The sequence below is a fragment of the Macaca nemestrina genome, chromosome 2 (genome assembly GCF_043159975.1).
Source record: "Macaca nemestrina isolate mMacNem1 chromosome 2, mMacNem.hap1, whole genome shotgun sequence".
Taxonomy (NCBI): Eukaryota; Metazoa; Chordata; class Mammalia; order Primates; family Cercopithecidae; genus Macaca; species Macaca nemestrina.
The window spans coordinates 96,816,780-96,842,783 of NC_092126.1; the positions used below are offsets into that span (position 1 = coordinate 96,816,780).

General features: G+C 45.1%; 1 protein-coding gene across 15 annotated transcripts in view; it reads left to right on the forward strand.

The window, feature by feature from the left end:
- Positions 1 to 25,202, forward strand: part of LOC105480599 (kelch-like protein 24) — a 176,217-nt gene extending 151,015 nt beyond the window's left edge. For 13 of the 15 annotated variants that reach the window (XM_071091344.1, XM_071091346.1, XM_071091343.1 and 10 more), the window contains 11 exons: positions 3,705 to 3,888; positions 11,089 to 11,217; positions 11,991 to 12,089; positions 13,247 to 13,349; positions 14,228 to 14,301; positions 16,298 to 16,377; positions 16,945 to 17,146; positions 20,118 to 20,344; positions 21,280 to 21,354; positions 22,696 to 22,769; positions 24,077 to 25,202. In XM_071091344.1, the coding sequence (XP_070947445.1) occupies positions 3,705 to 3,888; positions 11,089 to 11,217; positions 11,991 to 12,089; positions 13,247 to 13,349; positions 14,228 to 14,301; positions 16,298 to 16,377; positions 16,945 to 17,146; positions 20,118 to 20,344; positions 21,280 to 21,354; positions 22,696 to 22,769; positions 24,077 to 24,185 (1,356 nt within the window). In that variant the 3' untranslated portion in view covers positions 24,186 to 25,202. The other 2 variants (XM_071091351.1, XM_071091355.1) reach the window with 2 other exon arrangements.
- The last annotated feature ends 802 nt before the right edge of the window (positions 25,203 to 26,004 follow it).

A 26,004-nucleotide genomic window follows, 5' to 3' on the forward strand; every position in this document is an offset into this window, starting at 1 on the left:
TCCATTTACATCCTTTGCCCATTTTTTAGTTGGTTGTCTTTTAATCATTGAGGTATAGGAGTGCTTTATGTATTCTAGATATGTCTCTTACCAGATTTGCAAAAATTTTCTTGTACTCTGAGCTGTCTTTTCACTTACTGATAGTATTGAACCATGCCCAGCTAATTAAACCATGCCCACCACTGTGCCCAGCTAATTAAAAACAAAAGTTTCTAATTTTGGTTTTCATTCCTTTTTTAAAAAAATGTCAATTATGATGGGTCCGTAATCAGTGTAGATATTCACAGGGTACACGTGATGTTTTGATGCAGGCGTACAGCACGTAATAACCTCATCGGGGTCATTGGGATATCTGTCACTTCAAGCATTTATCTTTTTTTAAAACCAATTCTGCTCTTTGTTACTATAAAATATATAAGAAATTATTGCGAATTTTGGTCACCCTGTTGTGCTATCAAATACTAGATCTTTTTTTTTTTTTTTTTTTTTTTTTTTTTTTTTTTTTTTTGAGACGGAGTCTCGCTCTGTCCCCCAGGCTGGAGTGCAGTGGCCGGATCTCAGCTCACTGCAAGCTCCACCTCCCGGGTTCACGCCATTCTCCTGCCTCAGCCTCCCGAGTAGCTGGGACTACAGGCGCCCGCCACCGCTCCCGGCTAATTTTTGTATTTTTTTAGCAGAGACGGGGTTTCACGTGTTAGCCAGGATGGTCTTGATCTCCTGACCTCGTGATCCACCCACCTCGGCCTCCCAAAGTGCTGGGATTACAGGCTTGAGCCACCGCGCCCGGCCCAAATACTAGATCTTACTCATCCCTTCTAACTATATTTTTGTACCCATTAACCATCCCCACTTCCTCCCTCCCTGCTGCTGCCCTTCCCACCTTCTGGTAACCACCATTCTTCTCTGTCTTCATGAGTTCAGTTGTTTTCATTGTTAGCTCCCACACATGAGTGAGAACATGTGAAATGTATTTTTCTGTGCCTGGCTTATTTCACTTAACATAACGTCCTCCAGTTCTATCCATGTTGCAAATGACAGGATTTCATTCTTTCTTATGGCTGAATAATATTGCATCATGTATCTGTATCACATTTTCTTTATCATTCACCTGGTGGTGGACACTTAGGTTGATTCCAAATCTTGGCTGTTGTGAATAGTGCTGTAATAAACATGGGAGTGCAGATAGCTCTTCGTATACTAATCTCCTTTCTTTTGGGTACATACCTAGCAGTGGGATGTGGATCATATGGTATTTCTATTTTCAGTCTCTTGAGGACCCTCTGTATGTTCTGTATCGTGGTTGTGCTAACTTACATTCCCACCAGCAGTGCACGAGGGTTCCCTCTTCTCCATATCCTCACCAGCCTGTCTTTTGGATGAAAGCCATTTTAACTGGGTGGGATGATTTCTCATTATAATTCTGATTTGTGTTTCTGTGACAATTAATGATGTTGAACATTTTTTTATTTGCCTGTTGGGCCATTTATGTGTCTTCTTTTGAGAAATGTCTGTTCAGATCTGTTGCCCATTTTCAAATGAGATTATTTGACTTTTTTCTATAGAGTTGTTTGAGCTTCTTGTATATTCTGATTATTAATCCTTTGTCAGATGTGTATGTAGTTGGCCAGTATTTCCTCCCATTCTGTGGGTTGTGTCTTTGTTAATTGTTTTCTTTGCTGTGCAGAAGCTTTTTAACTTGATGTGATCCCATTTATACATTTTTGTTTTGGTTGCCTGTGCTTTTGAGGTATTGCTCAAGAAATCTTTGCCCAAACCAATGTCCTGGAGAGTTTCCCTAATGTTTTCTTGTAGTAGTTTCATAGTTTGATGTCTTAGATTTAAGTCTTTAATCCATTTTGATTGCATAGTGAGAGCTAGGTGGTCCAGTTACATTCTTCTGCATAAAGATGTCCAGTTTTCCCAGCACAAGTTTTAATAAAAGTCCCAATTTACCTATTTTTCTTTTATTGCTTGTTCTTTTGATGTCACATCTGAAAAACCTTTGCCTAATCCAAAGCCACAAAATTCAAGCCTGTGTTTTCTTCTAAGAGTTTTATACATTTAGCTCTTACATTTAGGTTTCAGATTCATTTGGGTTAATTTTTTTTTTTTTTTTTTTTTTTTTTTTTTGCGATGGAGTCTCATTCTGTCGCCCAGGCTGGAGTGCAGTGGTACGATTTCAGCTCACTGCAGCCTCTGCCTCCCGAATTGAAGCGATTCTCCTGCGTCAGCCTCGCAAGTAGCTGGGACTACAGGCACCCACTACCATGCCCAGCTAATTTTTTTTTTTTTTTTTTTTTTGTATTTTTAGTAGACATGGGGTTTCACGGTGTTAGCCAGGATGGTCTTGATCTCCTGACCTCGTGATTCATCCGCCTTGGCCTCCCATAGGCATAAGCCACCGTGCCCAGCCACTCGAATTAATTTTTGTACATGGTGTGAGGTAGACACCAAACTTTATTCTTTTTAATGTAAATATCCAGTTGGCCTAGAAACATTTATTGAAAAACCATCTCTCAGCTGTCTTGGAAGCCCACAGACTTGAATGATGTGACTTGACTTCTCAAGCTTCATCTCCTGCAGCTGCTGCTTCTCCTCCTGTGCCTCTTCACGAGTCATACCACTCTGCTTTGCAGTTCCTTGAACATACAGTGTTCTTTCATGCCTCACCAACTTTCTACATACTCTCCTTTGCCAAGAAACCCTGGCATCTCTCCCTTTCTCTGTCTTGAATCTGGAAGATTCCCCTAAAGTGCCTGATGTTTTACCTGAAGCTGTTCCCTGTACCCTCCCCTTTCTATTCCTAGGCAGAAGCAGTACCTTTTTTCTTGGTTGTATTGGTGACATTTGCCTGTGCTTGCCATGGCATCATCATACTTAGGTGACTGTTTCCGTGGTAGCTTTTATCTCAGAGCCTTAGCACTTAACCATTATGCCGGCCATGCAGTAGATGTTTGTTGAATGAAGTGACAGACTTTAAACATTGTCACGTATTCTTAATAAAGCTCATTTTTAGTCCATGTGTATATTCTGAGAATATGTCCTCCTAATTTTTTGGTGATGAAATTGCCTTTTATAAAGGGATATAGGCCAGGCGCAGTGGCTCACGCCTGTAATCCCAGCACTTTGGGAGGCTGAGGCGGGCGGATCACGAGGTCAGGAGATCGAGACCATCCTGGCGAACACGGTGAAACCCCATCTCTACTAAAAAAAATACAAAAAAATTAGCCGGGTGTGGTGGCGGGCACCTGTAGTCCCAGCTTCTAGGGAGGCTGAGGTAGGAGAATGGCGTGAACCCAGGAGGCAGCGGAGCTTGCAGTGAGCGGAGATCGCGCCACTGCACTCCAGCCTGGGCGACAGAGCGAGACTCTGTCTCAAAAAAAAAAAAAAAAAAAAAAAAAAAAAATATATATATATATATATATATAAAGGGATATAATAGGTGGTGAATTTAAAAAATATGATCACCCTATGATACTTCCTTGTTTTACGTTTTTTAAATTTTCTTGGTCCATGAAATGTAAAAGTACAGGAACCATTGAACTACAGAAGTAATCTTTTTTAAATGGTATGGCATTTACTAAGTAGTCACTAACACCTAATAGATGATACTTAGTGTGTGTGCTGTGTGGCCATCACTGCTCTTAGTCACTCACTCTACTTCCTTCCTGAATTGTGTTGTTTCTGGCCCCATGGGTGAGCAGTCTGAGGGAATGGCTCCCATGTCTTCATCTACGGTCAGTTCTGTAACGAAAACTTCTGGGCAGCCGCAAGTGTGTGTGAGCCAGACCACTGTGGGAACCTGCAAGGCTGCCACCCCCACCGTCGTCAGCGCCACGTCCCTCGTGCCCACACCAAACCCCATCTCTGGGAAAGCCACAGTATCAGGTGAGTTTCATTGTGATATTATTTCTCCCTCTTTTCTGTCATAGGGCTAGAATATTTTTGGAAGATCTTGTTCGTTTGTTTGTTTGTTTGAGATAGCATCTCACTCTGTTGCCAAAGCTAGAGCGCAATATCACAGTTTCTTGACTCACTGCAACCTCTGCCTTCCAGGCTCAAGCCATCCTCCCACCTGAGCCTCTTGAGTGTCTGGGACCACAGGCACACATCACACCCAGCTAATTTTTTGTGTTTTTGGTAGAGATGGGGTTTCACCATGTTGTCCAGGCTGGTCTCAAACTCCTGAGCTCAGGTGCTGGGACTATAGGCGTGAGCCACTGTGCCCAGCTATTTTTTGGAGGGTCTTAAGCAATATTTTGTATAATAAATTGTTAAAAGTAATTAATCCAGCAGCATTTTTTGAACAGCTACTTTTTAGATAAATTATTTTTGTTTAAAAATCTACATATCAGATTTTGTCTGAGACTTTAAATTATCATTTGAAAGTTACTATTTGAATTTTTGAATGATATAATAAAACCTTAGCCACGCAGAACCCTACTAGGTATTTTAGCTTTTTTTATAATGTAATTTTGCAGAGAGCCAAGAGTTTGCTTTCCTTAAAGTACTAATTTCTTTTTTCCTATAATCAGTGTTGAATAGAATTCACTATAAAATGTATAGCTTTCTTTGCTTTCATAAACAAAGTATATAAAATATATCTTAGCCTTGGTGACTCCAAATCATAATTTTTAACATTAGTTATTATGTTAGCTAGTGTTAGAATGATAGGCTGGAGATCCGGTAACAGCTATGGTGTCTTTGTGCCTGCACTAGAGGGCCTCAGAAAAGTGTACCTTTTGCTTCTGAGTAACAGAGAGCACGCGTCCTAAGACCAGATGGGCTAGTGGAAGTGATTTGCTTCAGTTTCTCAGCTGTAAATGAGATTGATAATAATACCTACTTCATGAAGTCGAGAGGTTTAAATGGGTTAGTAATATATAATATATCTGTGCTTAGAATACTGTCTGGTGTATAGTGGCCATTATAAACAATTGCCTCTGCCATTATCATGTGTCATCGTTTTTGTTGTTAGTCCATAATCCTTTATCTGCAATTCTAAAATCCCAAAAGCTGTGAAAACCAAAGATTTTATTTTTTTAAATTTTACTTTAAGTTCTGGGATGCATGTGCAGAACGTCCAGGTTTGTTACATAAGTGTACATGTGCCATGGTGGTTTGCTGCACCTGTCAACCCATCATGTAGGTTTTAAGCCCTGCATACATTAGATATTTGTCCTAATGCTCTCCCTCTTCTTGCCCTGCACCCCCCGACAGGCCCCGGTATGTGATGTTCCCCTCCCTGTGTCCAACTGTTCTCATTGTTCAGTTCCCACTTACGAGTGAGAACATGTGGTATTTGGTTTTCTGTTCCTGTGTTAGTTTGCTGATGAGAATGATGGTTTCCAGCTTCATCCATATCCCTGCAAAGGACATGAACTCATTCTTTTTTATGGCTGCAAGATTATATTGTATTGTATTATATTATTATTGTTGTTGTTGTTATTATTATTATTATTATTTTGATGGAGTCTTGCTCTGTCGCCCAGGCTGGAGTGCAGTGGCATGATCTCTGCTCACTGCAATCTCTGCCTCCCGGATTCAAGCAATTCTCCTGCCTCAGCTTCTCGAGTAGCTGGGATTAAAGGCACCTGCCATCATGCCTGGCTAATTTTTGTAGAGACGGTTTTACCAGGTTGGCCAGGCTGGTCTTGAACTCCTGACCTCAGGTGATCCACCTGCCTCGGCCTCCCAAAGTGCTGGGATTACAGGCATGAGCCACCATGCCTGGCCAGAGATTTTATTTTTTATAACTAATTTTGGGGCACAATTAGACCTCCATTGACAGCATGTTTATATTATTTAATGTGAATATTTGTGTGTTTTGCCATAGAATATTGATGTGTTTGATTACATCATACTGTCTCAGCTGCCAGAAAGCTGATAATATATACGGCTTTGCTTCTCAAACTTGAATGATCAGTTTTGGTTTTGTTTTTCTACGATCTGGTACAGATAGATACTTCTGTAAAATATAATTAAAATGTCGCAGCACTATCAAACTGTTAAAGTTTCTACTCTATTATCTTGTTGCAGATTGATACCAGCCAGCATACGGCTGGCACTGGTCTACCGGAAAAACTGAATATCACCGAGATACACACACACACGCACGCATGCACACACGCGTGCAGACACACCCCTTACTGCCTTTGGATAAGAGGCTGTGGATGTTGTTGTTATTACTATTATTACTTCATTCATATGTGGCTCCACACCAAGCCCCTCATGTCTTGTTTTTTGGATAGAGAACAAAAAATTAAGGCTGATTATATTTTTCTCTTGATTTCTACCTCCCTGTTAAAATCGACCAACTTCTAGTATAGGGAGTGCTTGTTCTCTACTAACTGAATGTTTTATTTGAGGCCCTGTGTTGGACACTGGAGTAGAAATTGTAGAAATAAAAGGAATTATTATAATAATGAATGCCCTTCCCTTGTCTCTTTTCTGATCATGTTTTTGGCATGTAGTAGATGAAGTCTCCCTGCTGTAAATTCTAGTTTCCTAAGATGCTGCTGCTGCTGGAACTTTCCATATCACATTTTCTTTCTTTCTTTTTTTGAGACGGAATTTTGTTCTTGTCGCCCAGGCTGGAATGCAGTGGAACAATCTTGGCTCACTGCAACCTCTGCCTTCTGAGTTCCAGCGATTCTCCTGTGTCAGCCTCTTGAGTAGCTGGGATTACAGGCATGTGCCACCACATCCCACTGATTTTTGTATTTTTAGTAGAGATGGGGTTTCACCATGTTGATCAGGCTGGTCTCGAACTCCCGACCTCAGGTGATCCACCCACCTCGGCCTCCCAAAGTGCTAGGATTGCAGGCGTGAGCCACTGCACCCAGCCCACATTTTCATAAAAGGATCAAACTGTTTCCTACTTATATCTAGCAGTTTTTCAATTAAGTTTTTTGTGTGCATCATAAACTGCGTTAAGGTCTCGTTGGGACAGAAGCTGCATGAGCAAGGGAGAGAGCACGAGAAGATTCCGTCAGAGCATACAGGGCCTGTGTGGGGTGTTGGAACTTTGACTCTGGGGGAAGCCACTGAAGGGTTTTAAGCTAAGGTGGAATATGATCTGCCTTACCTTTTAACAGGATCATTGGTGTAGTATTGACAGTAAGCTCTGGGGCATGAGGTGGAAGCAGGGAATGGACCAGGAAGTAGATACTAAGAAAGAAAATTTAGTGATGTATTAGGGAGCTCTGGCCAGACAAGGATCTTTCCCAGAAGTGAAGGGCATGAACTGCCAGTTTCAAAAGGCACAGGGTAAAGAAATTGAAAATTTCAGAAATTACATTATCATTGAGCTTCTCAGTGGCAGTGCTAGAAGCTAGCATACTACTGCTTTTCAAAATGCAAGAACATTACTTTCAGTCTAGAATTCTCTAGTTAAGGAGCTCATTACAGAGTGAGGGTAAAACTATTTCTGACAGGCAAAGTTTGAAATGTATTTCCTGTGTACCCTCTCCAAAGACATTCCTGAAATATGGGATGGGGTTAGTCCCAGTCAGCTGTTGTAAGGTGAAAAAATTTTTTTTTTTTTGAGACGGAGTCGCGCTCTGTCACCCAGGCTGGAGTGCAGTGGTGCGATCTTGGCTTACTGCAAGCTCTGCCTCCCGGGTTCACACCATTCTCCTGCCTCAGCCTCCCAAGTAGCTGGGACTACAGGCACCTGCCACCATGCCCGGCTAATTTTTTGTAGTTGTAGTAGAGACAGGGTTCCACAGTGTTAGCCAGGATGGTCTTCATATCCTGACCTCATGATCTGCCTACCTTGGCCTCCGAAAGTGCTGGGATTACAGGCGTGAGCCACCACACCTGGCCGTAAGGTGAAAATATTCTAAATGGAAAAAAATGCATGACTGGCCGGGGACTGTGGCTCACTGCCACTGCCCAGCATCACAAGAGAGGTACAGTTTCTACTGAGTGCCTGTGACTTTCATACTATGCCAAAGTAAAAAACTCCAATCAACCATTGTAAGAGAATATCTGTATAGGGAAGAAAGGGTATATAAGTGCCTTAAAGGGGGAACTTTTTATACCTTTTCTGGGCCCCATCTAGGGGCTAGATTTGACTTTGACTCTGGGGGAAGCCACTGAAGACCCCATCTAGGGGCCAGCTGCTGTGGCTTACAACTGTAATCTCAGCAGTTTGGGAGGCCAAGGCAAGCGGATCTCTTGAGCCTGGGAGTTTGAGAGAAGCCTGGGCAATGCTGCAAGACCCCATCTCTTAAAAAAAAAAATTAGCTGGGTGTGGTAGTTGTGCCTGTAGTCCCAGCTACTCGGGAGGCTGAGGTGGGAGGATCACTTCACCCTAGGAGGTCGAGGTTGCAGTGAGCCATGATCACTTGCATCACTGCACTCCAGCCTGGGTGACAGCAAGACAGTGTCTCAACAAAAAAACAAAACAAAGCAAAACAAAAAAAACAAAACCAACTACCCTAATAGTAAATCAGTAGGTAAAATTAAAAATTGATGAATCAAGGCCTATAATGAATACATTCCTTTTTAAATTATTTTTGTTTTATTGTTAGAGCAGGGTCTTGCTGTGTTATCCAGGCTGGAGTGCAGGGGCGTGATCATAGCTCATTGTAGCCTCTGAACTCCTGGGTTCAGGCTGTCCTCCCACCTCAGCCTCCCAAGTGGCTGGCATTACAGGGGCATGCCACTACACGGGACTAATTTTGTTTGTTTTTTTTTTAGAGACAGGGTCTTGCTTTGTTGCCTAGGCTGGTCTCAAACTCCTGGCCTCAACCAGTCCTCCCTTCTTGGCCTCCCAAAGTGCTGGGGTTACAGGTGTAAGCCGCTGCACCTGGCCCTACACATTCTTTTACATATACTGAGATAAATATTAATAAAAAGAACCAAAAGGGATTAAAGTAGATACCAGCAGGGAACTAGATGAAAATAAGGAGGTGGAATGGGAGTTGGCTATGTTTATATAAGCCTTTTAGTACTTTTTAACTTGTCAGCTGGTCAGCATGCATAAAAATATGGAAACTTCAGATCGTTGTTAAACTCCTCAACATCATGTCTCAGGAAGTATTACTACCTGACTGATTTAACACTCTTCTATTCCAAAGAAAGATTTTGTTTATTTAAGGCCTTGTTCTAGAAAGTATTTAAGATTATTCCTTTCCTTAGCTCAGACCAGCTGCTTTCCGATGCCTTAAAGTATCTTTAGCTCCTGATGCTGGGTGTTTTTTTTTTTTTTCCGCGACGGAGTTTCTGCTCTTATTGCCCAGGCTGGAGTGCAGTGGCGTGAATCTTGGCTTACTGAAACCTCCGCCTCCCGAGTTCAAGTGGTTTTCCTGCTTCAGCCTCCCAAGTAGCTTGTTTAACAGGCGCCTGCCATCATGCCCGGCTATTTTTTTTGTATTTTTGGTAGAGACAGGGTTTCACCATGTTGGCCAGGCTGGTCTCGAACTCCTGACCTCAGGTGGTCCAGCTGCCTCGCCCTCCCAAGGTGCTGGGATTACAGGCGTGAGCCACCATGCCTGACCACTGTTTTTAAGTATTTCTTAAAACGTGTTTGTATTGTTTGTGCCTTGTATACTCCTTCACAGTAAGGGCCCTTTGTGATTTTTTAAGTGGCCCTCTGAATGCCTAGAACAGTTTTACATGGAAATGGGAATATGGAAATCACCTTTAAAATAAAATGAGAGAAAGTGATCCTTTCTAAAACCATAGAGAACATCTGATGTTTGAAAAACAAGGGCTGCACAGAGCTAGGAAATGATGAGGTGTGGTGTGTAGACAGATGGACATACTAGATACGTAGGGACAGTGGGAAGGAGATGTGCATACATTGGGACCAGATTAAAATGGACCTTGAATGCTTGAAGCTAATTTTGGAAATATGTTTTAGGCAGTCAGGAGCCAGCATAGGTTTTTAAGTAGGATAATGACAATGTTTGACATCAAAACACAGAATTTTATATCTAGAACTGTATACAAAATCCAAAATTTTGTACACATCAGAGCTATGTGCAAAACAAATTGTCATAGAAAACAAACATGGAAGAGTACTATCTGAAAACATTAGTATTGATTATCTCTGCGGTAGGATTTTGGGTGACTTTTTATCCTTTTTACTAGCAAAAATATGTTACTTCATGGTTGTGGTACAAGGATACTTTCCATCATTATGGCCAGGCACAGTGGTTCACATCTATAATCCCATTGCTGGCCAGGTGCGGTGGCTCATGCCTGTAATCCCAGCTGAGAGGCTGAGGTGAGTGGATCACTTGAGGTTAGGAGTTCGAGACCAGCCTGGCCAACATGGTGAAACCCCGTCTCTACTAAAAATACAAAAATTAGCTGGGCGTGGTGGCACGTGCCTGTAATCCCAGCTACTCAGGAGGCCTAGGCAGGAGAATCGCTTGAACCTTGGAGATGGAGGTTGCAGTGAGCCAAGATGGCACCATTGCACTCCAGCCTGGGCGACAGAGCGAGATGCGACTCAAAAAAAAAAAAAAAATCCCAGTGCTTTGGGAAGCCGTGGTGGGAGAATCGCCCGAGGCCAGGAGTTTCAAGACCAGCCTGGGCAACAAAGCAAGACCCCATCTCTACAGAAACAAATTAAAAATTAGCTGTGTGTCATGGCATGCCTGTAGTCCCAGCTACTCTGGAAGCTGAGACAGGAGGATCGCTTGAGCCCAGGAGTTCAAGGTTACAATGAGCTATGATCGTACCATTGCACTTTTCAACCTGGGCGACAGCCTGTCTCTAAAAATAAAAATAAATAGGGGCTGGGCACGGTGGCTCATGTCTGTAATCCTAGCACTTTGGGAGGCCAAGGCAGGAAAATCACTTGAACCTGGGAGGCAGAGGTTGCAGTAAGCCAAGATCGTGTCAGCCTGGGCGACACAGCGAGACTCCATCTCAAAAAGTAAATAAATAAACAATTATTGTCATGCCGATGTTTTATTGCGAAATCCACAGCATCCGTTGCCTCCTGCTTCTCGCTCTTTTGTTTACTGGAAGGTAACTTCCTCCATGACAAAATATGGGTGGCACAGAGGATAAGGGACTTTCCCGAAGCACCTGACCTTCAACGTGGCCTTGTCTTCCAATTTGTTCTAGGACTGTTAAAGATTCACTCCAGCCAAGCCAGTCCCCAGCAGGCAGTCCTGACGATTCCCAGCCAGCTCAAACCACTCAGTGTAAACACGTCTGGAGGGGTGCAGACGATCCTGATGCCTGTGAATAAAGGTGAGTGCCTTGCCCACGGGCCTCTGTGCTGTGGCCGCTTCCACGTATCTCAGCATTTACCAGGTGGTGACTGCTCTGCCCATGTACAACCACCCTTCAGCTATCACGGTACTCCCTGCACCTTGAATGCTAGGGCTCCAATGCCAGGACTCAAAACCCAAATGTTCGTTGGCTTCTAAATAGCTGCCCTTATCTAAAGTTGAGTTGAAGGGGGAATATTTTAAGTGTTTATAAGAATTTACATTAATTGGATTGTTGTTTTCCTTTCCTTTTTTTTTTGAAACAGAGTTTTGCTCTGTCGCCAAGGGTGGAGTGCAGTGGCAAGATCTCGGCTCACTGCAACCTCCGCCTCCTGGGTTCAAGCAGTTCTCATGCCTCAGTCTCCTGAGTAGCTGGCTAATTTTTGTATTTTTTTAGTAAAGACGGGGTTTCACCATGTTGCCCAGTCTGGTCTTGAACTCCTGACCTCAGAAGATCCACCTGCCTTGGCCCCCCAAAGTACTGGGATTACAGGCGTGAGCCACTGTGCCTGGCCTGGCTTGTTACTTTCTTAGTTTAGTGACAGGCTCCTGTTTCTACAGTTGAAGATATACCTCAGTTACCCTCATACCTAATAATCACCCACTAGTAAAAAGGGACTTTGCAATTCCTGTTGTCCTCAAGTTGTCTGTGTGCTGTTCGTCTCATGTGGGGTTATCACCTGGGAGTTAGATCACCTTCATTAAAAATAATCTCTGTATTTGTTATATCCCTCCCTCCTTTTCTCCCTTTAGTGGTTCAGTCATTTTCTACCAGCAAGCCACCTGCCATTCTGCCTGTAGCTGCCCCAACTCCAGTTGTCCCCAGCTCTGCTCCAGCAGCTGTTGCAAAAGGTACATAGGATCTCACAGAGTTCTTGTCCAGAAGTTTTGTTGTTTATCTTTTTTGTTGTCGTTCACGTTCTCTTCTGATGTCCAGAAGTTTTATGCAGGACATTACCATAATCTGAATCTTTTGAATTTTCAGCATTTGCAAATCAACCACTTGGCAAATGTGTCCTAAATACTCATATGGTAGACTTAACATTGAGGGAAACACAGAGATGTATAAAGGATCATTTCTACCCTTTAATAAATTTATAATAAGGTTGAAAAGAATTGCTGTAGACAGCAAGCAATCATTGATAAACACAAGACATGTGGCCAGGGAAATGATTGCTGAAATATTGCAGTTTGGGATGTCTGATCAGGGTTGGCAGGGGGTGTGGAGAAGGGCAAGACTTTGTATTGACCATGGATTATAACCTGGACTTTAAAAGAGTAGAGGTTTTTTAGCTGTGGGGAGTCAAGGGGTATGCCAGATTAAGGGCACAGGAGAGACAAAGACTCAGCTTCCCCTTTGGAGAAGTGGCAAGTTAGAGGGACTCATTTGGGGAGTATAGTTGTGGTAAAGGAGGTTTAGGTAGGGGCCAGACTTTGGCGAGCTGGCAGTGGGAGACATTTCCGCCCACAAGAGTAGATCAGGATAGCACGGTGGATTAGAGCAACACGCTGACATTGATAACATCAGTGTCCAAGCACAGGCGATCTGATTTTCGCTTTCTGCCTTGTGTCTCAGAACGCTAAGATAATGCTGCAAGTTGATAAACTAGCTGGAGAGATGATATTGGAAAGGTCACAATATTAGAACTTAGAACAAACCAGCATTGTACTTCAATGTAGCATTGTTAAATCACATGTGTGGGGAGGGGGTGAGGGATCTTACACAGCAGTATGGGTGGCCCTTTAAGAAATATCTGAGGAGCCATTTTATTGCCCCCGCCCTGTCATGAGGCTGGAGTTGTCCCCCCTGAGACCCAGGCTAACAGTTCTTCCCTTGTCTGATGACCCTGGGATGATAGGAGCCATCTCAGTCCCCTGGCTGTGTCCCCACAACAGCTGGAGTGGCAGTTTCCTTGCTGAGCTTCACTGCAGGAGCTTTGTTTGTGCCTGCACATGTCCTTCCACTGCTAACCCCTAACAGCTGCCTCTTTGTTGCTCTTGCCTTGTAGTGAAGACTGAACCAGAAACACCTGGGCCGAGCTGCCTCTCTCAGGAGGGTCAGACAGCAGTGAAAACAGAAGAAAGTTCTGAGCTGGGAAACTATGTCATTAAGTAATTCTTCCAATCTTTCCTAAAGGAATTCCGCTTTGGGTGTTTGTCACACCTGTGACAGCTGAGTATGTGCAGAGTTGTGTGTGTAGCTCTAAGCCCTTGATGGGAGGAACTGTCTGTGCCTGTGTAGTGGACAAGTGATGCACAGCTGAGGGTCATCATTTTATACAGTGGTGTGACTGGAGGTGGCACTTGATTTGTAGCCTTAGAAGCCTCAGATGGGATTAGACCTCCCTTCAGTTGAGGTTGCCAACGTGGGCTTTCTCTGCTGAGCCCCTGGGTGCAAAATTTCTCCTGTTGCCATCACTCAGGTGTATACGTGCTTTGTGACTGGGTGTCCACACGCCTGCCTAATCTTAGCTGCCTCTTCATGGGCTATACACACTCTTTGCTGCTTCTAAAATGCTCTCTGAGGTTTCGTAATTTCTAAATCAGGAAGCCACTTCTGACCAGCTACTTTTAAGTATCTCAAACCGCTGGGGACAATAGAAACTTAGCCCTTTAATATGGTAGATGGAGGCGTGAACTGTAATAACCCTAAGATGGGCATACAGAATTTTTCTCCCCTAGTAGCAGTCACATTGCAAAAAGATTATATTGCTATTTAATTTTAAGGTGTAGATTAACTGTCTGTAATACGCGCATAATCTTCCATTCCTGGGATCTTATTTAGTCTTGACATTTTCTTTTTAAGCATAGAACACCTTTCCTTTACAAAGAAGGTAATCTATGGAAGGAAAGACATGTTAATATGATGTTTTTACATTATAATTCCCTCAGAATGGAATATATCCATTAAGTATATGGCATATATATGGCTATAGAAACTGCTACATGTATTTAATTTATTGCCTTATTTTTTTTTTTATCCCTCTCAGGATAGACCATTTAGAGACTATCCAGCAACTCTTAACAGCAGTAGTAAAGAAGATTCCATTAATCACTGCAAAAAGTAAGACAATTACACTGAATATAGGGGTGCATTTTTTAAAGCCGTGAATTTAAGGTATTGAGTCAACTGAAATCACTTGGGTTTGTAAATTAATATTGATAATGGCAGTTACCTTATAAGGTTTCAGCTAGAGATACAGCTCATTTGCAAGGGTTTTAGAATTCATATGCAGTTAGTTTTTTATTCTTTTTACTGTGTTGTTCTTTAGAAGGAATGTTTTACATTTTTCATATGTAAATCATAAATTGTTTTGTATGCAGTTAAAACTCTGTATTAGCATTTGGCGTTTATGAGTGAGGAAAGCATTTAGTGTTTGCCTGCAGTGTACCAGGTCCTGTGCAGGCTGGGTACATTCACTGTCTCATATAATCCCAGCCTCCTGTGTGGTAGCTGGTGTCATCTGCATTTACAGATGAGGAAACTGAGGATAAACAGGGTTGAATAACTTGCTTGAGATCACAGAGCCATGAGTGGTGAAACAGGATACAAACCTGGTTCTGTTTGACTCTAAGACCATTCATCTTTCTTCTGAAACTCAGTATTGCACACTGTAGAAATGCACAGTTTTTAAGACCTCCCAAAGTGGTGTGCTGTGTCACTCCCATCGTTAGCTAGATTGAGTAAATTGCTGCTTAGCCCCAGTTGTTTTGATAGAATCAAAAACCCTTGCTGAGGGGCCAGCAGCCTGCGGACACAGGAGCGTGCTCATGGGCAAGACCACTATGCACACTCAGAGGGAAGCCAGGGGCAGCCTCCACGCCACTCAGATTTGTAGGGCTCTGAACACGTACGCCAGGTACAGACCACCTACTTATTTTTTCCAACTGTAATAGCAAAGCGGTAGTCTCTCTTTCCAAGGTAAAGTTTGGGGGATCATTTTGATGTATCTCAGAATAAACTTTTGATGACAGTTTCCCAGCCTGACAGAAGAAATTCAAACAAAAAAATCTCTCTCATATATACGTGTTTGTGTGTGTGTGTGTGTATGTGTGTATGTGTATATACATACGTGTATATATATACGTATATACATACGTGTATATATATACGTATATACATACGTGTATACATACGTGTATATACATACGTGTATACATACGTGTATATACATACGTGTATACATACGTGTATATACATACGTGTATACATACGTGTATACATACGTGTATATACATACGTGTATACATACGTGTATATATATACGTGTATATACATACGTGTATACATACGTGTATATATACACGTGTATACACACACACACACATATATATACACACACACACATATATACACACACACATACATACACACACACAGTTTTCTCTCTCCTTAAAAATACAGAATACAAGAGCCGGAAGGTAGTTCAGATACTATCTTCCCAGCTTTCTCAATTTATAGATAAGAAAACCAAGCTGGTTGCAGTGGCTCACGCCTGTAATCCCAGCACTTTGAGAGGTTGAGGTGGGCAGATCACCTGAGATCAGGACTTTGAGACCTGCCTGGTCAACATGGTGAAACCCCATCTCTACTAAAAATACAAAAATTAGCCAGGCATGGTGGTGCATGCCTGTAGTCCCAGCTACTCGGGAGGCTGAGGCATGAGAATCGCTTGAAACCGGGAGGCAGAGGTTGCAGTGAGCTGAGATTTGTGGGCAACAAAGTGAGACACCATCTACCATGGCCACCTTGTGAGTTAATGGCAGGTCCAGGGCTCCTAGTGGAGCGCCAGTCCCACAGACTTCAATAGCCTGTGGCAGTGATTACCTTCTCCACCAAAGAAGCCAAGTTCCCAGGAAGGTGTGTTGCTTTGAGTACACACGACAGGACGCCTTCTCTTCTGAGGAGACGCCCTCCTGTGTTAGGCTGCATCTTGCCCAGTAAGGAACATACATGCAATAAAGAGGTCTGAAGAAGTGACTGGCTTGCCTCCAGCAAATGATATGTGATTGGAATCGTAAGAGCTTTACTCAGGATTTGCTGGGTATGTGCATTCTAGGTGAAGATGCCAGCTGCTTTTCTGCAAAGTCTGTGGAGCAGTACTATGGCTGGAACATTGGAAAAAGGAGAGCCGCTGAGGTAACCCACGTCTGCCTGTTCATTCTGGCTGCCTGCAGAAACCTTTTCTTAGGGAACAGAGATACAGATTGCAGCATATTTTGTTGAAATATTTGATGCAGAAGATTTTCTTCAGTTAAAAAAGTCTCATTTTTCAAAGACCTGTATCCAGCCAACTTTCAGGCCTGCCTTCTTTTCCTTCACTGGTAGAAACATCCCTCACAGTTTCTAACTCTTTTTCTGAGTTTCAGAATTTTAAATGAACTTGCGTATTGAGTCCTTACAATGGGAAGGTGCTGTGGTCAGTTTAGGGAAAGTTGGGGTAGGAGGGGAAGTGGGAGGTCCTAGGTTGAGACCAGGTAAAAATCTTTAAGGGCCAAACCTAGGAGTTGCTGTTTTAGTTATAAGCATTAGGGAGCCGGTAGAAGTTCTCCTTTTTTTAAGTGGGGAGTAACACAATCAGGTGTTTTTTCTTAAAAAAAAAAAATTCTAACAGGTTAAGTTAGGATGGTGATTTATGATTGCATGATAACGTAGTTGTGTTAAGTGGAAGGATTTGATTATGGTTCCAAAAAAAATTTTTTTAAGTGGCAAAGAGCAATGACAATGCGAAAAGTCTTACAAGAAATCCTGGAGAAGAATCCGAGATTTCACCACCTGACTCCCCTCAAAACCAAGCACATTGCTCACTGGTGCCGCTGTCATGGCTACACCCCACCAGACCCTGAGAGCCTGAGGAATGACGGGGACTCCATCGAAGATGTGCTGACCCAGATCGACAGCGAGCCTGGTAAGCCTTCAGTGGCACGGCCCAGAGGGCCTGGAAGCCTAGGGGCATTCGCTTAGAGGTGAGGATTTGGAAGAGGTGCTGTAGAGAACAAGAGCATTTCCTACCTCCTGCCATGTCCTCCCTGGGACCATGCAGTCCCCGTGGAGTTGTTGGTACCCAGGTATCTCAAGTGTTGTGCCCCAGCGACAAACGTTCCAGCCCTTGCCATGCAGCAGGCTCACACTGTTCACTCCGGAGTCCCTGCTCGGCATCATTTCTTCTTTGAAGACTCCTGATCCATCTCCTTTCCTGCAGATCGAAGCAGCTTCCCCATCTTTTGTGACCTTAAGGACCCCCCAATGCCCCAGACAAGTCTGTGCTCCTTCTGTGAAGATGAGGCCTGTGTCTCATCTGTTACTTTATCTCCAAACCCAGCTTGGAGGCCGCCACCCAGTGTGGGAGGCACTTGTGAAAACTAGTAATGTTGCAGGTGAAATGAATTGTTTTATGATTTAAAAAAAAAAAAAAAAAAGGCCGGGCGTGGTGGCTCAAGCCTGTAATCCCAGCACTTTGGAGGCCGAGATGGGCGGATCACGAGGTCAGGAAATCAAGACCACCCTGGCTAACACGGTGAAACCCCGTCTCTACTAAAAAAAAATACAAAAAACTAGCCGGGCGAGGTGGCGGGCGCCTGTAGTCCCAGCTACTCGGGAGGCTGAGGCAGGAGAATGGCGTAAACCCGGGAGGTGGAGCTTGCAGTGAGCTGAGATCGGGCCACTGCACTCCAACCTGGGCGACAGAGCCAGACTCCGTCTCAAAAAAAAAAAAAAAAAAACAGACTACTGGGCCAGGCGCGGTGGCTCACGCCTGTAATCCCAGCACTTTGGGAGGCTGGGGCGGGCGGATCACAAGGTCAGGAGTTCAAGACCATCCTGGCTAACACAGTGAAACCCCGTCTCTACTAAAAATACGAAAAATTAGCCAGGCGTGGTGGCTGCCCGCCTGTGGTCCCAGCTACTCGGGAGGCTGAGGCAGGAAAATTGCTTGAACCAGGGAGGCAGAGGTTGCAGTGAGCTGAGATTGCACCACTGTACTCGAGCCTGGGCTACAGAGCAAGACTCTGTCTCAAAAAAAAAAAAAAAACAGCAACAACAAAAACAGACCACTGCTGCAGGGCCATGGGATGTAGGACCAAGGGATTAAAGATATGTAGGGAGAAGAAGCATTTTGAGTTTCACCACCAAGAATAAGAAGGGTTGGGCCGGGCATAGTGGCTTATGCTTGTAATCCCAGCACTTTGAGAAGTCAAGATTGCTTAAGCCTCCAGGAGTTTGAGACCAGCCAAGGCAACATAGCAGGACCTTGTCCGTACAAAAAAATACAAAAATTAGCTGGGTGTGGTAACTCGCCTGTAGTCCCGGCTACTTGGGTGACTAAGATGAGAGGGATCACTTGAGCCCGGGTTGAGGCTGCGGTGAGCCATGAGCACGCCACTGCACTCCAGCCTGGGCAACAGAGCCAGACCCTGTCTCAATAAAATAAAAAGAAAGGTTGTTCTCTGCCCCCAGCCCCATTTATGTAGGAAAACAGAAGCTCTGCCTCTCTGTCCAAGGAAACTTGGAGCACAGAGGTGGGGTTCCTTTAAGACTTAGGGCCAGGCTCAGTGGCCTCCCACTTTGGCAGGCTGAGGCAGGAGGACTGTTTGAGCCCAGGAGTTCAAGACTAGCCTGGACAACACGGTGAAACTTTGTCTCTACAAAAAATGCAAAAATTAGCTGGGCATGGTGGTGCACGCCTGTAGTCCCAGCTACTCGGGAAGCTGAGGCGGGAGGATTGTTTGAGTCCAAGAGGCTGAGGCTGCAGCGAGCTGTAATCATGCCACTGCTCTCCAGCTTGGGTGACAGCGCAAGACTGTGTCCAAAAAAAAGGGGCAAGTCCCGTTTTTGCCATTAAGCTTCTTGAGAGCCTAATGCAGGATGGCCTCTCCTCTCATCTCCTGCCGCGCTTTATATCAGCAGCATGAGAGCTTGTCTGACTTCGCTGTCTAAGCTACTCGGAGAGCAGAGACCGTATTGATGTTCCCCGGGCTTCACTGACACTGTGTGGAAAGTACAGTACTTGCATGTACTAGGCTTCCTGTTAATCTGACTGATTACAGACAGCCCCTGACCTACAGTGGTTTGACCTGTGATTTGATTTTGTGACTTTACAGTGGTCTGAAAGCTGTAGGCATCAGCACAGGCCTTGACTTCTGATGGGATTGCATCCAGATAAGGCCATCGTAAGTTGAAAATATCCTAAGTCAAAAAATGATATTTTCAACTTAACAATGGGTTTTTCAGGATATAGCGCCATCCAGCATAACTTGAGGAGCAGCTGGAGCTCGTTAGAGCCCAGTCAGTAAAACCAAATGGCAGAAGCCGGGTGCCCTTAAATCTTGTACCTGGTGTGGACCTCACACACTCATCCAGAAAGTGGAAGGGCACCAGTGCCCTAGACCTGGCCTTAAGGTCCTCACACTCCTGATTAGGCTTTGTATAAATCGCCTTATTAGAAACTGGACCCATAATATACATTGAAATGTTAACAGTCCTGCTCTCTGAGCAGTGAGAATAGGGGTGATTCTTTTTATTTTCTTCACTCTGCATTTCTAAATTTTCCAAATTTGAGATGTAGAAAAATCAGGTCTGTCCTTAATACTCAGAGGGACGGGGGTGGCCTGGTATTTGGTGGTAAAAGTGAGAATTCTGTACTCTTTTGTCTTAGATGGCAGTTGCTTTACATAGATCACACACAAGATGCCTGTCTTTGTGCCTTTCTCCCTCATGAATTACTAGTTGTCATTATTATAGATCCATAGAATGTTAGAACTGTAAAGAAGGTCAGCTCCGCTGATGCTTTTCCCCCTTTCTCAGACCATGGGTCTCTTGGAGATGGAAACTCCTCTTCCGTTGGCCCCACAGCTGTCTTAACACTGCTCGCTTTCATTTAGAGTGCCCATCATCGTTCTCCTCTGCGGACAACCTCTGCCGCAAACTGGAGGACCTGCAGCAGTTCCAGAAAAGGGAACCCGAGAATGAGGAGGAGGTGGACATCCTCAGCCTCTCTGAGCCAGTAAAGATAAACATCAAGAAGGAGCAGGAAGAGAAACAAGAGGAGGTCAAGTTCTACCTGCCACCAACCCCAGGGTCTGAATTTATTGGGGATGTCACACAGAAGGTAGGGGTTGTGGTGTTAATAGTTCATGCAGCAGAACAGACTCAGAGCTGGACATTCAGACGTTCAGCCTCACAGACCCAGACCCAGATGTTCAGCCTCACAGACCCAGACTCAGACCCGCACTCTTCTGCTGGTGTAAATGCTTGACTTCCTTCTGCCTGGTTGACCCAGGTGCGCTCTCTGGGCTCCCATCTTCCTGCATCAGAGCCCTTGGGCAGAAACACTAATTACACGTGAAAAGGTTGCTTGTTGAATGCAGACTTGAAGCAAAGCTGGCTAGATAGAAATGGTTGATTACTCTTCATCTCATTTTTTCTCATCTGCCCCAGTAGAAGCACCTTTCCCTCATGAGGCGTGTCATATTTGAGTTGCACGTCAGTGCAAAATCCTCCCCTGATGTGTTGATAGGTCCTGAGTGCCCGGCCTGTGGTGCAGATGGCATGCACCTACCTTATTATACAGGAGAGAGGTACTTATCCACCCTGCTGGAGCCTAACAGCTCTTCAGCATCTGTCAGTTGCTCAGGGCCTGAGGTGAAAGACAGTGTGCTTTCATTGGCTGCCATGAAAAATGGGCAAGATGCAGTTTCCAAGTGCAAACAGGACACTGGAGTCTTGATTCCAGACCTTCCAGAGTGGTGTTCGCTTATCAGAGCTCATGGCAGATCCCAACCAGGTTCTTCCATGAAGGAGATTTGAGAGTTAAAGTAGGATTATAGTCAAATTTTAGAAATCAGCCAGAAATGTGGAAAAACAAGATAACATTCGTCTAGATGTCATATTCTGTGTTCCTTTCCAGTGAATTTTGCCCAGCATGTTTGCAGAGTCCTTCTTCCAACCAGGCATCTCTTTGGGTGTCAGAGAGTTATGCTTGTTTGGAGAGAGGCCGTTTTTAAAGCAGCGATACGAACAAATGGCTGTCTTCTGCTTTTCCAGATTGGGATCACCCTGCAGCCCGTGGCGCTCCACAGGAACGTGTATGCGTCCGTGGTGGAGGACATGATCCTGAAGGTGGGTGCTTCCGGGGGCCGCCAGCCAGGAATGGTGGTTGCATCCCAGGAGGTTTGGAGTAAGGGGCAAGGACAGAAAAGGAACAAAGATAACATGCTTTAAAATTTCTCATCTTGGCCGGGCGCGGGGGCTCAAGCCTGTAATCCCAGCACTTTGGGAGGCCGAGACGGGTGGATCACGAGGTCAGGAGATCGAGACCATCCTTGCTAATACGGTGAAACCCCGTCTCTACTAAAAAATACAAAAAACTAGCTGGGCGAGGTGGCGGGCGCCTGTAATCCCAGCTACTCGGGAGGCTGAGGCAGGAGAATGGCGTGAACCCAGGAAAATGGCGTGAACCTGGGAGGCGGAGCTTGCAGTGAGCTGAGATCCGGCCACTATACTCCAGCCCGGGCGACAGAGCGAGACTCCGTCTCAAAAAAAAAAAAAAAAAAAAAAATTCTCATCTTATTTGGGCTTCTCTCTTTTTGTTTTTTTTCTTCTGATTTTTAAATGGACTAAGTTATATTTCCTCTGAGTACTCATGTCACTCTGAAGATATTTTTCCACGTGGTTTCAGGTGCCTCCTAAGACATTCTGGGGGGCGGTGGTCAGTGCACTCGTTGCTTCAGGAGGTGGCAGAGACAAAGCCTACGATTTTCCGTACATGTCACAACAGCAAACAGCCCAACTGTCCTGACCCTGGCAAGGGGATGAAAATGCCGCAGCCTCCTTCCCCAGCCTGATCCTAGCTCAGGAGTTCCTTTCCTTGTGGATCCTCCCCAAGAATAGGGATACCTCAGTAACAACTGCTTTCCTTAAATACAATGTCTAGGGCTGGGCGCGGTGGCTCATGCCTGTAATCTCAGCACTTTGGGAGGCCGAGGCGGACGGATCACTTGAAATCAGGAGTTTGAGACCAACCTGGCCAACATGGTGAAACCCCATCTCTACTAAAAATAAAACATTAGCCGGACTTGGTGGTGCTTGCCTAGTAATCCAAGCTACTTGGGAGGCTGAGGCAGGAGAATCGCTTGAACCCAGGAGGCGGAGGTTGCAGTGAGCCGAGATCGTGCCACTGCACTGCAGCCTGAGGAACAGAATGAGACTCCATCTCTCAATAAATAAATCAATCAGTAGAATAATGTCTGATTAATGAAAATCACTCCAATTCATAATTTCCCGGAAACATGGCCTTTATCACTATCGTCTATTATTGAGACCTTTAATTTTTTCTTAAGGACTTTTCAATCCCTAGGTGCAGTTGTTTCAGACATTTGGGGTAAGGGATGGGGTTAGATGCGTCCCTTCTTGCCAGCAAGCACATGGCCATTTGAAGAATAACAGCACCTTCCGTTGTAGGCTACAGAACAGCTGGTGAATGATATCCTGAGACAGGCTTTGGCAGTTGGATACCAGACAGCTTCTCACAACAGGTATTACTATCTCTGCAGTCCGTGGTGTGAGGCTTATACCTCTTTCCTAACAGTTGAATTACCCATGAAGGTGTTTTATACTTACATCAATCCAGTAGGAGGTGGAGAGAGTGCTTAGGACACTCTTAGAGACAGATGAACTCAAGGGTCTGCTCTGTCATTTTTAGAGAACCTCGGTTGTGAAAGCTCACTCAGCTTTGCTCAGAGGTTTATATCCTCCTCCTCATTACTTCACAGACACCTAGGACTCTGTTTTATTACAGGGTTGAATAAATATTAGCTTTGCAATTAAAGGTAACAGTGTCCGTTACATGTCAGACATGAGGGCCAAGCACTGCATGTATTACCTTACTTGTTTTTCATTGCAGAACTATTATTCCCTTTTTAAAAATCAGGAAACCGGGCTTTGAAAGGTGATCTTACCCAGCTTTCCCAGAAAATACAGTGGCGACCTGGACTTCCGACTCAGGTCTCACTGGCTCTGAGGCTCCCGGGCTTGCCACTGCTCTTTGCTGACTCTCATTGTGTTCGATTGAGACACTGAGTTTCAGTCTTTTCCTAGGCCCTGAAAGAATGGTAGATAGGCCACATCTGCTTTTCTTTCAGAGGAAACGAATATTACTTTATTGCGTTATGCTAAAGGATGTCACAAATTTATAAAATTGTAGCAAAGTGCCTGAGGACATGAAGGGCCTAAATCAGAGGAATATTAGATGAAGCTTCACAGGAATATATCAGACAACATAGACGTCTTTAGAGAAAAGGAGGTGAACCAAGAGTTCCGGTCCTGCTGCCCGCTGTCCTGCTTGGACCCACAAATGAGCCAGGGGCCTCCTGTGGCTCCTGCTCACCTCTGTGCTCCCTGTTCTGGAGGGGTAGAGTGACTTGGGTGCTTTTGATGGAACGATTAACATCACGCCTGGCCTGGCGTGACTCCATCTCCCATCTTTCCAGGAGATGGGAAATGCAGTCCCAGAGTTTTGTGGTGCTTTGACTCAGCTTTTGGTCTGCTGAGACTCACTCACAAATGTGTCATTCCGTTCTGCCATCCACTTTGTTTTCTTTCTCTTTTCTCAGTTCTCAGAATCTTTTTTCCTAATCATTCAACCAACTTGTTGACATCCTTCTCATGCCTATGACTAGGAAGGCAGTCCCCACCCCAGAGTGGCCCTAAGCTATGTCTGTGGCTCAGGAGCCCTCTCCAGGGGGCCTCTGCCTGGGATGGTCCCTGTGGTGAGTTAGTGAATGAATGATGAGATACGTGTGAGAGAATTTCACCTGGTAACACCCTTTGTTTTTTGGACCAGGATTCCCAAAGAAATTACAGTGAGTAATATTCACCAGGCCATTTGCAACATTCCTTTTCTGGATTTCCTCACAAACAAACACATGGGAATATTGAATGAGGACCAGTGAGCGGAGTGAGGTGCCCTGGAGAAGCAGGCTTTGAAGGCGCAGCGAAGCTGTAACTGAGGACCCTGCTGCTCGGGAAGGAGGTGGTTTCCAGTGCGCCTCGGGATGTCATGGCTACCCAACCATTGCCGCTCCTGTTCCCGCGTGCCACCAGCATGCTCCACTCCAGATGAAATCCATTGGACAGGAGTTTGTTTCCTCAGTGTGGAGTGAGGCTGTCAGTGGATACGTGCTTTGTCGGTCAGCGTTTCTGCAGTCTCTGTAAAGGCCCCATGAGACTTGGGCCAGGCCATGTGCCTCAGGCCCTTCTCCCTGAGTGCGCTCATGGGGGCTCCTTGGGCCCGCCTCCCCAGGAGATAGAAAAGGAGTGGCAGGCTAGAGATTTGAACTATCTTGTGGGCTGGAGTTACCAGTAGCTCCAGCAGTTATCCTGAAGAAAGATTGGGCTTCAGCCTTCAGCAAGTGGTTCTCTCCCCTGCTTGGCCTTGGTGTGAAGGGGCTGTACTCTGAGCCCAAGTGAGTCAGCTATAGGAAGAGGCCATACCTAGAGCAAAGAACCAGGAAGGCCTGAGAGACGGCAGACTGAGCAGAATTCCTTTTTTGAGCACAGGAGCATTACTAGAACCATTGTCAAAGCAGTGGCAAGAGACGGAGAGGTCCCAATGGGAGTCCGGAAGAGCTTTGATTATAACCAAGAAAACTGTCACTATGCTAGGAATAGACAGCGTGCACCAGCCCCGGACACTTGGCAGAAGCGTAGCAGTGTTACACTGTGTGCGAAGCAGATTGCAGGCTCCATGCCATCTGCATGGTCTGCAGGAACTTCTGCTACTGACCCCGTGCTGAGTGGCCAGTGGGGAACAGCCCCCGGCAGGCTCTTCTGGGGTGGTCTGTCCTATCCGTGGGTTGTGTATCCTCTTCTCCGTTAAGGAGTTTTTCCCAAGAAGAAAAGTATTTAAAAGAAGTACCAGTGAGTGCCTTAAAGTTGGAGAAGTAACTGCCCGTGCCCAGAAACAGGGATGCCAGTGCCCGGAAGCAGTGAGATTAGGCTGTGTCCACAAGCAGAGGACCCCTCGATGGGAGGGGGCGGCAGGCAGGAGAAGGAAGGCAAGCGGTGGCCGGGTCCATTGGAAGCGTCCCATCTCAGACTTCCTAACACGGCCTATGTGGAAGGCAGAACAGAGAACACATGCTCAGTCAGAAATCCGTTTCCTGTTCTGCGCAAGAAGAATCGGCAACCATTTGTCAGCCAATGTTTCTGCAGTGTTTGTAAAGGCCCCGGGCCAGGCCGTGTGCCTCAGGCCCTTCTCCCTGAGTGTGCTCAGAGTCAGTGAGTCAGAGTCAGAGAAACTTACCCAAGCAACATAATTCCTGTTTTCATGGGTCCTGTAGATGTTTGAGTCAGGAAGATAAGGCAGGGAGTGACTGAATAAACTCTGCCTTTTAAGTTGAGCATCTGGGCCGGTCACAGTGGCTAATGCCTGTAATCCCAGCACTCTGGGAGGTCGAGGTGGGTGGGTCACCTGAGGTCAGGAGTTCGAGACCAGCCCGACCAACATGGTGAAACCCCATCTCTACTAATAATAAAAGTTAGCCGGGCATAGTGGTGTGTGCCTGTAATCCCAGCTACTCAGGAGGCTGAGGCAGGAGAATCACTTGAACCCAGGAGGCAGAGGTTGCAGTGAGCCAAGATTGTACCACTGCACTCCACCCCTGGTGACAGAGTGAGACCGTCTCAAAAATTAATTCAGCATCTTGAGGGCTGCAAGTGCAGAAGGAATCTATTCTCAGTAGGGCATAGGGCATGCACTGGCTTAGCAGT